Source organism: Anomaloglossus baeobatrachus, chromosome 4 (genome assembly GCF_048569485.1).
Source record: "Anomaloglossus baeobatrachus isolate aAnoBae1 chromosome 4, aAnoBae1.hap1, whole genome shotgun sequence".
Lineage (NCBI taxonomy): Eukaryota > Metazoa > Chordata > Amphibia > Anura > Aromobatidae > Anomaloglossus > Anomaloglossus baeobatrachus.
The window spans coordinates 510,965,105-510,980,845 of record NC_134356.1 but is presented as its reverse complement, the minus strand read 5'-3'; the positions used below and the strand labels follow the sequence as shown (position 1 = coordinate 510,980,845).

Genomic DNA, 15,741 nt, shown 5'->3' with positions numbered 1-15,741 from the left:
GGCATGTGAACAGGCTGGATGGAGGGGGGGGCATGTGAACAGGCTGGATGGAGGGGGGGGCATGTGAACAGGCTGGATGGAGGAGGGGGCATGTGAACAGGCTGGATGGGGGGGCATGTGAACAGGCTGGATGGATGGAGGGGGCATGTGAACAGGCTGGATGGATGGAGGGGGCATGTGAACAGCCTGGATGGGGGGGCATGTGAACAGGCTGGATGGGGGGGGCATGTGAACAGGCTGGATGGGGGGGGCATGTGAACAGGCTGGATGGGGGGGGCATGTGAACAGGCTGGATGGGGGGGGCATGTGAACAGGCTGGATGGGGGGGGCATGTGAACAGGCTGGATGGGGGGGGCATGTGAACAGGCTGGATGGGGGGGGCATGTGAACAGGCTGGATGGGGGGGGCATGTGAACAGGCTGGATGGGGGGGGCATGTGAACAGGCTGGATGGGGGGGGCATGTGAACAGGCTGGATGGGGGGGCATGTGAACAGGCTGGATGGGGGGGGCATGTGAACAGGCTGGATGGGGGGGGCATGTGAACAGGCTGGATGGGGGGGCATGTGAACAGGCTGGATGGGGGGGCATGTGAACAGGCTGGATGGGGGGGCATGTGAACAGGCTGGATGGGGGGGGTATGTGAACAGGCTGGATGGGGGGGGCATGTGAACAGGCTGGATGGGGGGGGCATGTGAACAGGCTGGATGGGGGGGCATGTGAACAGGCTGGATGGGGGGGCATGTGAACAGGCTGGATGGGGGGGCATGTGAACAGGCTGGATGGGGGGGCATGTGAACAGGCTGGATGGGGGGGCATGTGAACAGGCTGGATGGGGGGGTATGTGAACAGGATGGATGGGGGTTTATAGCAGGATCATATACAAGGCAGGAGGATCATTACCAGGATGGGGTACCTTAGTAGAGAATTTGGGGACATTACCCCCATAACAGTGTCAGCAGCAGATCCTCGCCCTATAACAGTGTGTCATGACCACATTTTTTGCTTAAAGTTTTATTTTCCCATTTTCCTCCTCTAAAACCAGGGTGCGTCATATAGTCCGGTGCGTCTTATAGTCCGAAAAATACGGTACTCGTGTCTGTTAATCCCTTACAGCGCGCTGTAAAAATATCACAGCGCGATGAAACAGCGGGCAGCGGTAAGCATTCACTTACCCGTCTCCATCGGAAGTGGATCCGATGGTTGCCATGGTAGCACAGGGTCATGTGATGACTCCTGTAGCTATCATGACTCAGTTCCTCTCAGCTGGCAGAGGGCCGCGTGTGAGAGGAGAGCTGCTTAAAGGGAGCCTGTCACCACTTTTTTGCCCTATAAGCTGCGGCCACCACCACCGGGCTCTTATATACAGCATTCTAACATGCTGTATATAAGAGCCCAGGCCGCTGTGACAACATAAAAAACACTTTGTAATACTCAGGGCTGTGGAGTCAGTAAGCCAAACCTTCAACTCAGACTCCTCAATTTCCCTTGCACCGACTCAGACTCCCACATATATTGCTTGTAGTTAAGTGAAAAATGTATTGTAGTACAATGTGAACATCAGACATTTAATCATTTTTATGATACAATAAATCAAGCTATTTAGATAAAATATATTTATTGGAATACAACTTTAGAACACAAAAAACTGTAATAAATTGTAAATATGTAATATACAGTAGATTAGATTCTATATACCGTATTTTTCGCTTTATAAGACGCACTTTTCCGCTCTGGAGCGGTGCTGGGGGCTGGAGGGGGCAGGTGAAGCTGCGGTCGGCAGCGTTTTATCTCCTGCTCCCGCTCATATAATATGCACAGCCGCTGTCCATCAGCAGCGTGGTGCTGAAACTGCATCACGCTGAGGGGCTGGGGCAGCGGGGCATATTATATCTGCCTGTGCTTACCTTTGATCGCACATGCACCCCTGTGTTAGATATGGCCCCCATGCTGCTGCCCATAGTAAAATAATAAACTCTTTACTCATCTCCTCCAGCGTCTGCCCGGTCTCCCTCCTGCTGCTGCTGCTGTGATTAGGCACGCAGAGATATCTCTCTCTGCTGTCCCGATCACATGACCTGCACTAGAACCAGGAAGTAGGAAGTGCAGGAGACAGGAGGAGTTCAACCCCGAGGAGGGACACACGAGACAGGACAGTGCTGCAGAAGGTAAGGAAAGAGTTTATTTTACTAAAAGCAGCAACATGGGGGCGATATCTAACAGAGGGTGATGTGTGCCCGCCACAGTGGGCCTGTGTGCCCGCCACAGTGGGCCTGTGTGCCCGCCACAGTGGGCCTGTGTGCCCGCCACAGTGGGCCTGTGTGCCCGCCACAGTGGGCCTGTGTGCCCGCCACAGTGGGCCTGTGTGCCCGCCACAGTGGGCCTGTGTGCCCGCCACAGTGGGCCTGTGTGCCCGCCACAGTGGGCCTGTGTGCCCGCCACAGTGGACCTGTGTGCCCGCCACAGTGGACCTGTGTGCCCGCCACAGTGGGCCTGTGTGCCCGCCACAGTGGGCCTGTGTGCCCGCCACAGTGGGCCTGTGTGAGCAGCAATAGGGGGCCGTGTGCCATCCACAGGGGGCCATGTGCAGCAATAGGGGGCCATGTGCAGCAATAGGGGGCCATGTGCCAGCAATAGGGGGCCATGTGCCAGCAATAGGGGGCCATGTGCAGCAATAGGGGGCCATGTGCAGCAATAGGGGGCCATGTGCAGCAATAGGGGGCCATGTGCAGCAATAGGGGGCCATGTGCAGCAATAGGGGGCCATGTGCAGCAATAGGGGGCCATGTGCAGCAATAGGGGGCCATGTGCAGCAATAGGGGGCCATGTGCAGCAATAGGGGGCCATGTGCAGCAATAGGGGGCCATGTGCAGCAATAGGGGGCCATGTGCAGCAATAGGGGGCCATGTGCAGCAATAGGGGGCCATGTGCAGCAATAGGGGGCCATGTGCAGCAATAGGGGGCCATGTGCAGCAATAGGGGGCCATGTGCAGCAATAGGGGGCCATGTGCAGCAATAGGGGGCCATGTGCAGCAATAGGGGGCCATGTGCAGCAATAGGGGGCCATGTGCAGCAATAGGGGGCCATGTGCAGCAATAGGGGGCCATGTGCAGCAATAGGGGGCCATGTGCAGCAATAGGGGGCCATGTGCAGCAATAGGGGGCCATGTGCAGCAATAGGGGGCCATGTGCAGCAATAGGGGGCCATGTGCAGCAATAGGGGGCCTGTGTGCCAGCCAGAGTGGCCTGTGTGCCAGCCACAGGGGCAGTATGCCAGCCATAGAGGATGTGTGCCAGCCATAGGGGAAATGTGGCATCACTGGGGGACGTGTTCAATATAAGGTGGCCATATCCAGATTAAGGGGGCTAATTTTAGGATGAGGAGGCTATGAGGGACATATACCCTATATTATTTGTTAGGCGGACACTGGCATTATAAGACGGACCCCATTTATTAAAAAATTCTCTATTCCTTCTCCAAATTTGGGGGTGCGTCTTATATCGCTCAGTCACTAAATAAGTGCTACCTCGCCGAGTGGCTTGATCAACAATTGCCCCTTTCCCGGCACGTCTCTTCAAGATGGAATCAATTTTAGGGGTTCTGGCGGCAATAACCAATTTCCTCACTTTTCCAATCAGATTTCCAGCATGTCCGCCCAGTTTCACACATCTGGCTTTTCGCCGGTTTGGCGGATGCGACACACACCAGTACAGTACGATACAGTGCAGTGGCAGCGCCACAACTTCCGGGTCACATGATAGCATGTGACCGGCGTTTGTCGCGCTGCCGCTGTACTATATACACTGTACTGGAGTGCACCGCATCCGCCAAACCGGCGAAAAGCCGGATGTGTGAAATCGGGGTGCCTCTTGCAGACTCTCTCTTATTGCCAGCTGCAGCGTGTGCACAACACAGCGCATGTGATTAATATGAAAGTGTTTTGAAGCAGCTTCAACAAGATCAACTAATCCTAAAGTATCATTTTGCTGTTCTTCTGTTGTAATATCTGTTTGTTACTCAGTTACATGAACAGCACTGTGGCCTTTCATCTCACACATACTGAATCCTAAATTTTCTTCTAGCTGTTGTTCATTACTCTCATTCATCAGTTTAATTGTACTTATCATGTTTGAAGCATTGTCCGTTACAATAGCAAGAACCTATTCTTTTTTGTGTTCCTAATCTTGCAGAACTTTTTCCACTAAGGCCTGGAGAAACTGGCTGGTGTGATGAGCTTTAGTATCTTTTACTGTCAGTGTCTTACTAACAATTTCTTTCTTGTCACAAACATATCGAACATTGATGGCAAAATAATTCAGTGAAATGCAGTGACTCTGGGCATCCCAGCAAAGGCAATGGGTGAAAAGATAGGACATTCAGAAACATTGTTTTGTGAGGATCCGTTTTTGTGCTTAAAAAGAGATCCTCACAAAGAATGAGCAGTCAGTTTGTGGCGTTTTTCTAATCTGCTTTTGCTATTGAAAACATTTATGAGCTCAAAAACCTTTCAGGTGATGCGGTTTTTTAAAAAGCTGATCTGCTTTTGCAGCTAACAAACGTATCCTCAAACGCAGCAAAAACGCTGTGTGAATGTAGCCTTAGATCAGGAATAGAACAGCCATTTATAGGACATTTCATAACTTTCCCAAATTCCTATAAAAAAATATTCAGCACATTCTGCATTGCACTACTGTCCCCAATTTATTATATATTTTAGGAGTTGGTGCATTTTATACCGACTCCACCAAAATGAGCTCAGACTCCTATCCGACTCCGACTCCACAGCCCTGATAATACTTACCTAACGGTTGCTCGGTTGGCCAGATGGGCGTCTCCGTTGTCCGGTGCCGCATCTTTTGGCCATCTTCGTCCTCCTTCTGACTCCTGTGTGCATGACGCGTCCTACGTCATACACACTCGCCGGTCCTGCACAGGCGCACTACAATACTTTGATCTGGTCTGCTCAGGGCAGATCAAAGGGCGCCTGCTTAGGACCTGAATGCCGGCGAGTGAGAATGACGTCGGATGCGTCATGCACCGAGGCTTCAGAAGATGGAGGACAAAGATGGCTGAAAGAGGCGGCACCGGAGAACGGAGACGCCCATTTGGCCAACCGAGCAACCGTTAGGTAAGTATTATAAAGAGTTTTTTATGTTCTCACAGCGGCCTGAGCTCTTATATACAGCGTGTTAGAATACTGTATATAACAGCCCGGTGGTGGTGGCCGCAGCTTATATGCCAAAAAAGTGGTGACAGGTTCCCTTTAAGTTAAAAAAAAAAGAAATGTTTTAAAAAATAAAAAAAATCTAAAAGTTCAAATCACCCCCATTTGCCTCATTGAAAATTAAAGGGTTAAGAAAATTAAAAATATACACATATTTGGTATCACCGCGTTTACAAATACCCGATCAATATATAAAATCAATAAATCTGATCGGTAAACAACGTAGCGTCAAAAAAATTCCAAACGCCAAAATTACGTTTTTTTGGTTGCTGTGAATTTTGCGCAAAATGCGATAACAGACTATCAAAATTACGCTTCTGCGCAAAATGATACCATTAAACGCCAGTTCAAGACACAAAAAATAAGCCATTACTGAGCCATAGATCCAGAAAAATGACAACGCAATGGATCACAGAAAATGGCGCAAAAAAAGTGCTCCATTTTTTTTAAACTTTTAAATTATTTTTAACCTTTTAGATAAAAGTAAACCCATACATGTTTCGTGTCTACAAACTCGTACCGACCTGAGGCATCACACCCACACATCAGTTTTACCATATAGTGAACACTGTGAATAAAGAAGGGAATTTTGTTTACTTACCGTAAATTCCTTTTCTTCTAGCTCCTATTGGGAGACCCAGACAATTGGGTGTATAGCTTCTGCCTCCGGAGGCTACACAAAGTATTACACTTTAAAAGTGTAACCCCTCCCCTCTGCCTATACACCCTCCCGTGCATCACGGGCTCCTCAGTTTTGGTGCAAAAGCAGGAAGGAGGAAACTTATAAATTGGTCTAAGGTAAATTCAATCCGAAGGATGTTCGGAGAACTGAAAACCATGAACCAAAAGAACAATTCAACATGAACAACATGTGTACACAAAAGAACAACAGCCCGAAGGGCACAGGGGCGGGTGCTGGGTCTCCCAATAGGAGCTAGAAGAAAAGGAATTTACGGTAAGTAAACAAAATTCCCTTCTTTGTCGCTCCATTGGGAGACCCAGACAATTGGGACGTCCAAAAGCAGTCCCTGGGTGGGTAAAAGAATACCTCGATAAAAAGAGCCGAAAACGGCCCCCTCTTACAGGTGGGCAACCGCCGCCTGAAGGACTCGCCTACCTAGACTGGCGTCTGCCGAAGCATAAATATGCACCTGATAGTGTTTCGTGAAAGTGTGCAGACTAGACCAGGTAGCTGCCTGACACACCTGCTGAGCCGTAGCCCGGTGCCGCAATGCCCAGGACGCACCAGGGTGGATAAAAATCTTGATTTTTTTAAAAAAATCAAAAAAATCAGATTTTTTTGATTTAAATCAGATTTTTTTGATTTAAATCATTTGATTTAAATCAGATTTTTTAATCAAGTTGTACACAAGCAAAACTTTGTCTTTTTGCAAATCTAATTGTTTTACACAAATAAAAATATTAAAACAGTTGATTATGAAACCTAATCATTTTTATTTGCACTATTAAACACTCAGAATTGAACTACAGAGAGTTAGGGGTGCTTCACACACAGCGAGCTCGCTGCCGAGATCGCTGCTGAGTCACGCTTTTTGTGACGCAGCAGTGACCTCATTAGCGATCTCGCTGTGTGTGACAATGAGCAGCGATCTGGCCCCTGCTGCGAGATCGCTGCTCGTTACACACAGCCCTGGTTCGTTTTCTTCAAAGCCGCTCTCCCGCTGTGACACACAGATCGCTGTGTGTGACAGCGAGAGAGCGACAAATGAAGCGAGCAGGGAGCAGGAGCCGGCATCTGACAGCTGAGGTAAGCTGTATCCAAGATAAACATCGGGTAACCAAGGTGGTTACCCAATATTTACCTTAGTTACGAGCCTCTGCAGCTCTCACGCTGCCTGTGCTGCCGGCTCCGGCTCTCTGCACATGTAGCTGCTGTACACATCGGGTTAATTAACCCGATGTGTACAGCAGCTAGGAGAGCAAGGAGCCAGCGCTAAGCAGTGTGCGCGGCTCCCTGCTCTCTGAACATGTAGCTGCATTACACATCGGGTTAATTAACCCGATGTGTACTGTAGCTATGGTAGGAGAGCAAGGAGCCAGCGCTCAGTGTGCGCGGCTCCCTGCTCCCTGCTCACACTGGTAACTAATGTAAACATCGGGTAACCATACCCGATGTTTACCTTAGTTACCAGTCTCCGCAGCTTCCAGACGGCAGCTCCGTGCAAGCGCAGCGTCGCTTGCACGTCGCTGCTGGCTGGGGGCTGTTCACTGGTCGCTGGTGAGATCTGCCTGTTTGACAGCTCACCAGCGACCATGTAGCGATGCAGCAGCGATCCTGACCAGGTCAGATCGCTGGTCGGATCGCTGCTGCATCGCTAAGTGTGACGGTACCCTAAGTACTTTTTAACAATAGCCTATCTCTAACGTTTGAAGTAAGCAAACATCTTCAGTGAATACATCAGTCCTTTAAGCCTACTGTTTATTTAGGACTTTTAATAGGAAAACCAGTTGTTTTGCTTTAGCAGTTCCTAAAGGCCCCATCACACTAATTAGCAACATCGCTAGCAACATCGCTGCTAACGAACAACTTTTGTGACGTTGCTAGCGATGTTGCTGTGTGTGACATCCAGCAACAACCTGGCCCCTGCTGTGAGGTCGTTGGTTGTTGCTGAATGTCCTGGACCATTTTTTAGTTGTTGCTGTCCCGCTGTGAAGCACAGATCGCTGTGTGTGACAGCGAGACAGCAACAACTAAATGTGCAGGCAGCAGGAGCCGGCTTCTGCGGAGGCTGGTAACCAATGTAAACATCGGGTAACCAAGAAGCCCTGTCTTTGGTTACCCGATATTTACCTTTGTTACCAGCCTCCGCTGCTCTCACTGTCAGTGCCGGCTCCTGCTCTGTGCACATGTAGCTGCAGCACACATCGGGTTAATTAACCAGATGTGTGCTGTAACTAGGAGAGCAAGGAGCCAGCGCTAAGCATTGTGCGCTGCTCCCTGCTCTGTGCACATTTAGCTGCAGCACACATCGGGTTAATTAACAAGATGTGTGCTGTAACTAGGAGAGCAAGGAGCCAGCGCTAAGCATTGTGCGCTGCTCCCTGCTCTGTGCACATTTAACTGCAGCACACATCGGGTAATTAACCCGATGTGTGCTGTAACTAGGAGAGCAAGGAGCCAGCGCTAAGCGGTGTGCGCTGCTCCCTGCTCTCTGCACGTGTAGCTCCGTGCGCTGGTAACCAAGGTAAATATCGGGTTGGTTACCCGATATTTACCTTAGTTACCAAGCGCAGCATCTTCCACGCGGCGCTGGGGGCTGGTCACTGGTTGCTGGTGAGCTCACCAGCAACTTGTGTAGCGACGCTCCAGCGATCCCTGCCAGGTCAGGTTGCTGGTGGGTTCGCTGGAGCGTCGCAGTGTGACATCTCACCAGCAACCTCCTAGCAACTTACCAGCGATCCCTATCGTTGTTGGGATCGCTGGTAAGTTGCTTAGTGTGACGGTACCTTAAGCGGTTTCGGACTGTTGTGTGCACAAAACCAAATGAAGAAAACAATCTCTCTACTCCTGCGGATGAAGCCGATGCAGTCAGTAGCTGAGTAGCTAGATTTATTATCTTTGCTGGAAGAACAAGTGATTGCGACTTCCACCAGTCCAGTGGTTTTAGTTCATTAACGACGTTATCTGCAAACATGTATTTTTGAAATGGTGCAGATTCACACTTCAATTTCAGCACAGTTGCCACAATGTCATGGTTAGTATTGGCGAGCCACTCCATTGCAGAGTTGATTTCCGCCTCAGATAATTTTTTAAACACCTACCTATTGCCATATAGTAAAACAAAAAAGATTTTTACTTACTTTGGGGTCCCCCCCTCACCCTGGCGTTAGATCGTTGCCCCTAGTTTCGTCCGTGTAACTTTGGGCGCACATGCACACTGCTCTCACTTCTCATTTTAATCGTGATTTATATTAAAAAAAAACCTTTTGATTTAAATCAGTGATTTAAATCATGATTAAAATCATGATTTAAATCGATCCGATTTAAATAGAAAAAAATCTTTTGATTTAAATCGTGATTTAAATCATGATTTAAATCGGCGTGATTTAAATCAATCCACCCTGGGACGCACCCACGGCTCTGGTAGAATGGGCTTTCAGCCCTGAAGGAATCGGAAGCCCAGAAGAACGGTAGGCTTCAAGAATCGGTTCCTTGATCCACCGAGCCAAGGTTGACTTGGAAGCCTGCGAACCCTTACGCTGGCCAGCGACAAGGACAAGAGCGCATCTGAACGGCGCAGGGGCGCCGTGCGAGACACGTAGAACCGGAGTGCCCTCACGAGATCTAATGAGTGCAAATCCTTTTCACATTGGTGAATTGGATTAGGGCAAAATGAAGGTAAGGAGATATCCTGATTGAGATGAAAAGGGGATACCACCTTAGGGAGAAATTCCGGGACAGGACGCAGAACCACCTTATCCTGGTGAAAAACCAGGAAGGGGGCTTTACATGACAGCGCTGCAAGCTCCGACACTCTTCGGAGTGATGTAACTGCCACTAGAAATGCCACCTTCTGCGAAAGACGTGATAAAGAAACATCCCGCAGCGGCTCGAAAGGTGGTTTCTGAAGCGCCGTTAGCACCCTATTGAGGTCCCAGGGTTCCAGCGGACGCTTGTAAGGTGGGACTATGTGGCAAACTCCCTGCAGGAACGTGCGGACCTGCGGAAGCCTGGCCAGGCGCTTTTGAAAAAATACGGAGAGCGCCGATACTTGTCCCTTGAGAGAGCCGAGTGACAAACCCTTGTCCATTCCGGATTGAAGGAATGAAAGAAAAGTGGGTAAGGCAAACGGCCAGGGAGTAAACCCATTATCAGAGCACCAGGATAAGAAGATCCGCCAAGATCTGTAATAGATCTTGGCGGACGTTGGTTTCCTGGCCTGTCTCATAGTGGCAATAACATCTTGAGATAACCCTGAGGACGCTAGGAGCCAGGACTCAATGGCCACACAGTCAGGTTGAGGGCCACAGAATTCAGATGGAAAAACGCCCCTTGTGACAGCAAGTCTGGGCGGTCTGGAAGCGCCCACGGTTGACCCACCGTGAGATGCCACAGATCCGGGTACCACGATCGCCTCGGCCAATCTGGAGCGACGAGAATGGCGCGACGACAGTCGGACCTGATCTTGCGTAACACTCTGGGCAGCATCGCCAGAGGAGGAAATACATAAGTCAGTCGAAACTGCGACCAATCCTGAACTAATGCGTCCGCCGCCAGAGCTCTGTGATCTTGGGAACGGGCCATGAATGCCGGGACTTTGTTGTTGTGTCGTGACGCCATGAGATCGACGTCTGGCGTTCCCCAGCGGCGACAGATCTCTCGAAACACTTCTGGGTGTAGAGACCATTCCCCCGCGTCCATGCCCTGACGACTGAGAAAATCTGCTTCCCAGTTTTCTACGCCCGGGATGTAAACTGCGGAGATCGTGGAGGCTGTGGCTTCCACCCACTGCAGAATCCGCCTGACTTCCTGGAAGGCCTGACGACTGCGCGTGCCGCCCTGGTGGTTGATGTATGCGACGGCAGTGGCGTTGTCCGACTGTATACGGATCTGTCTGCCCTCCAGCCACTGATGGAAAGCCAATAGGGCTAGATACACTGCCCTTATCTCCAGAACATTGATCTGAAGGGAAGACTCTACCGGAGTCCAGGTTCCCTGAGCCCTGTGGTGGAGGAAAACCGCTCCCCACCCTGAGAGGCTCGCGTCCGTGGTGACCACAGCCCAGGTTGGGGGTAGGAAGGATTTTCCTTGCGATAGAGAATTGGGAAGGAGCCACCACTGAAGAGACGTCTTGGTTGCAAGGGACAGAGAGACGTTCCTGTCGAGGGAAGTCGACCTCCTGTCCCATTTGCGGAGAATGTCCCATTGGAGTGGCCGCAGATGGAATTGCGCGAACGGCACTGCCTCCATCGCTGCCACCATCTTCCCCAGGAAGTGCATGAGGCGCCTCAAGGGGTGTGACTGACCCCGAAGAAGAGAATGCACCCCTGCCTGCAGAGAAAGCTGTTTGTCCAGCGGTAGCTTGACTACCGCTGACTGTGTATGAAACTCCATCCCAAGGTAAGTCAGTGATTGGGTCGCTGTCAACTTGGATTTTGGGAAGTTGATTATCCACCCGAACTGCTGGAGAGTCGCCAGAGCGACGGTAAGGCTGTGTTGACACGCCACCCGAGAAGGTGCCCTGACTAGGAGATCGTCTAAGTAGGGAATCACCGAGTGGCCCTGAGAGTGTAGGACCGCCACAACGGATGCCATGACTTTGGTGAACACCCGTGGGGCTGTCGCCAGGCCGAAAGGCAATGCCACGAACTGAAGGTGTTAGTCCCCGATGGTGAAACGCAAGAAGCGTTGATGTTCGTGTGCGATCGGCCGGCACATGGAGATAAGCATCTTTGATGTCGATCGATGCTAGGAAGTCTCCTTGTGACATCGAGGCGATGACCGAGCGGAGAGATTCCATCCGAAACCGTCTGGTGCTCACATGTCTGTTGAGTAGTTTGAGGTCCAGAACGGGACGGAATGATCCGTCCTTCTTTGGCACCACGAACAAGTTGGAGTAAAAGCCGCGACCATGTTCCTGAGGGGGAACAGGGATCACAACTCCTTCTGTCTTCAGAGCGTCCACTGCCTGAAAAAGTGCGTCGGCCCGAGCGGGGGGCGGAGAGGTTCTGAAGAAACGAGTCGGAGGACGAGAGCTGAACTCTATCCTGTAACCGTGAGACAGAATGTCTCTCACCCATCGGTCTTGAACATGTGGCCACCAGGCGTCGCAAAAGCGGGAGAGCCTGCCACCGACCGAGGATGCGGTTCGGGGATGCCGAGAGTCATGAGGAGGCCGCCTTGGAGGCAGTGCCTCCGGCGGCCTTTTGGGGGCGTGACTTAGACCGCCACGCATAGGAGTTCCTCTGGCCTTTCTCCGGCCTGCTGGACGAAGAGGATTGGGACTTGGCGGAGGGACGAAAGGACCGAAACCTCGATTGAATTTTCCGTTGCTGAGGTCTCTTAGGTTTGGACTGGGGTAAGGAGGAGTCCTTTCCCTTGGATTCCTTAATAATCTCATCCAATCGTTCGACAAACAATCGGTCGCCAGAAAACGGCAAACCGGTTAAGAACCTCTTAGAGGCCGAGTCTGCCTTCCATTCGCGCAGCCACATGGCCCTGCGGACTGCCACAGAATTAGCGGATGCCACCGCTGTACGGCTAGCAGAGTCTAGGACTGCGTTCATGGCGTAGGAAGAAAAAGCTGACGCTTGAGAAGTCAGAGACGCAACCTGCGGAGCAGAATTACGTGTGACTGCATTAATCTCAGCCAGACAAGCTGAGATAGCTTGGAGTGCCCACACGGCTGCAAAGGCCGGGGCAAAAGACGCGCCCGTTGCTTCATAGATGGATTTCACCAGGAGCTCTATCTGCCTGTCGGTGGCATCTTTTAGCGATGAACCATCTGCAACAGAGACCACAGATCTCGCCGCCAATCTAGAGACTGGAGGATCCACCTTGGGACATTGAGCCCAACCCTTAACTACGTCAGAGGTGAAGGGGTAACGTGTGTCAGTATGGCGCTTAGTAAAGCGCTTGTCTGGAACCGCTCTGGGCTTTTGGACAGCATCTCTGAAGTTAGAGTGATCGAAAAACGCACTCCGTGTACGTTTGGGGAACCGAAACTGGTGTTTCTCCTGCTGAGAAGCCGTTTCCTCTACAGGTGGAGGCGGGGGGGACAGATCTAACACCTGGTTGATGGACGATATAAGATCATTTACTAAGGCGTCCCCCTCAGGTGTATCAAGATTGAGGGCAACGTCAGGTTCAGAGCCCTGAGCTGCGACGTCCGCCTCGTCCTCCAGAGAGTCCTCAAGCTGGGAACCCGAGCAGCGTGAAGAAGTCGGGGAAGATTCCCAGCAAGCCCGCTTAGCCGGTCTGGGACTGTGGTCCGGGCAGGAGTCCTCCGCGTGGGATCTAGGGCCCAACCTGGGAGCGCGCTGCGGCGCGGACCGAGAGGGGCCTGGAGGCGACGATCCAACAGGGACCGGGGCCTGTGTAAGGACCGGTCTGGACTGCAAAGCTTCTAGCAGCTTGGCAGACCATTTGTCCATAGACTGAGCCATGGATTGTGAAAGTGACTCAGAGTTTCTCAGCAAAAGCAGCAAACTCTGTCCCTGCCGCCTGGACAGGGGGAGCAGGGGGGTCTACCTGAGCCGAGGGGCCCACTAGTGACCGAGGCTCCGGCTGAGCAAGCGAAACAGGGGCCGAGCATTGCTCACAGTGAGGGTAGGTGGAACCCGCAGGTAACATAGCCCCACAAGAGGTACAGGTCGCAAAAAAACCCTGTGCCTTAGCACCTTTGCTCCTTGTGGACGACATGCTGTTGTCTCCTAGGAGAGTGATCACTGAGGGTATATGGGAAAAGGTATACAGCCCGACCGAACAGAAATATATATATATCTATTCCGGCACCCTATGGGGGACCGGTGTGGCTTACCGACCGCTAAAAAGCGGAGTGTGTGTCCTCCAGATTCCCTGCCTTAGGTCTCCCAGAGCTGCAGAGCTCTTCCCCGATAATCCTCCACCGGCAGAATGCCAAAAACATGGCTGCTGGAGCTCTCAGGGGAGGAGTGGAGCCGTGGGCGGTGCTAGAAAAAGTGCGGGAATCTGGGGTCCCCACAGTGATCAGTGAGGGGGGAGGAAACATACAGGATGCTCCGGCCCTCACATCCGACGTCAGGTCGGCAGTCCCGCCCTTACCCCTGACAGGCAGGCCCGGGGGCGGGATTTTTGCTACTAGGCCGCGATGAAGCCGGGGACTAAATTTAAGACCGCGGCCGACAAGCAGGCGCGGTCGGCGCGGAAGTCCGCCGGTCTTCACAAATCAGCAGCTGCTGCAGCGTCCGGGAATAAGGCGCTCCATGCACAGTCCCCATGGGGACACAGAGTACCTTAGAGATGCAGGGCCCGGTCCCTGAGGATGAATAGACTCCTGTCCGGCAGATTCCCACAGGGGCTGCGGAGGGAGCCCGGTCCCAGTGAATGGATGACCGGTCAGGATCCCACTTCTCCCAGAGCCACTAAGGGATGGTGAAGGAAAACGGCATGAGGCTCCGGCCTTTGTACCCGCAATGGGTACCTCAACCTTAACAGCACCGCCGACATAGTGGGGTGAGAAGGGAGCATGCCGGGGGCCCCGTGGGGGTCCTCTTTTCTTCCAACCGATATAACTAATCTGAGAATGCATGAGTGGATGTGTGCCTCCTTCCACACAAAGCATAAAACTGAGGAGCCCGTGATGCACGGGAGGGTGTATAGGCAGAGGGGAGGGGTTACACTTTTTAAAGTGTAATACTTTGTGTGGCCTCCGGAGGCAGAAGCTATAACCCAATTGTCTGGGTCTCCCAATGGAGCGACAAAGAAATACCCCAAAAACAATCATGCAATCACACTTTTTTTTTGCAGTTTTTTGCACGTGGAATGTTTTTGCTGTTTTCCAGTACACTATATGGTAAAACTTATGGTTTCATTTAAAAGTACAACTTGTCCCGCAAAAAACAAGCCCTCATATGGCAAAATTGACGGAAAAATAAAAAAGTTACGGCTCTCGGAAGAAGGGGAGCAAAAAAAAAAACAACCGGAAAAACAGAATCGCTCAGGGGTGAAGGGGTTCAAAAATAGATTTAAAAAAAATAGTGTGCAGACTGTACACAGTGACTGACGAGCAATGAAAAGAGTAGCGGGATGAGCTGCTTCACCCTAACAATCGGTGACAACACGGGCCAGCAATTGCCACGACTTGCTATGATGGATACCATTTATAATCCTTTACTTCCAGTAATTCAACAAAGAAAATATTAAAAGGAAAATAAAAAAATCCTCAATGTTACATTGAGCCTAAAATCTAGTGATGTGAGAACAGGAATATGCAGAGGTACACAAATCATGATCTGATACCGTAAGGACAGAAGCAGCCTCTCCGACGGGGTCCACGAGACCCTTCCAAGCTGCCCTGAGCGGGGGAGGGGGCACGATGTTCCAAGAAGCCGCTTACCGTGATCGACGTGAGCCAATATACAGATATTGCGGATGTTGGCAGTCTTCTTTTGTAGTGCAATTATCTTCTCCAAACTCACCAGCCCCATGGTCCCTGACCTGGAGAAAGTAATAAAAATAGACCGTAAGAACCATGGTTCACAGAGCAAAACAATGCGAAGAGTGAGCCTAGCCTCAAGATTTCAGCTATAATTTACCCTTAAATATTAAAGGGTTTTTCCAGGTATATATTACTGGGTAGGTCTCCAGTATCAGTTCTGTAGTTGCCGACATCTCCCCCGACCCGCCACACCCCACCAACCCACAGATGTAAATAGTGTACGGAGCCGTACATTCACTGTGCAGTGGCCGCTCCCGGGTGCTGCAGATCACACATCTGATATTGATGACCCATCAGTACGATCTTTCCAGGAAAACCCTATTAATGCAGATATTTATCTCTGATTATTACATGGCGGTT

The 15,741-nt window shown here is 51.1% G+C and overlaps 1 protein-coding gene across 1 annotated transcript in view; it reads right to left on the bottom strand.

Moving 5' to 3' along the window:
- The window catches only part of EFL1 (elongation factor like GTPase 1), a 472,312-nt gene that overhangs the window by 452,346 nt on the left and 4,225 nt on the right, over positions 1-15,741 (bottom strand). The window contains exon 2 of the mRNA XM_075345858.1: positions 15,280-15,380. Within this exon, the coding sequence (XP_075201973.1) occupies positions 15,280-15,370 (91 nt within the window). The 5' untranslated portion in view covers positions 15,371-15,380. The remainder of the gene's footprint in view (positions 1-15,279; positions 15,381-15,741) is intronic.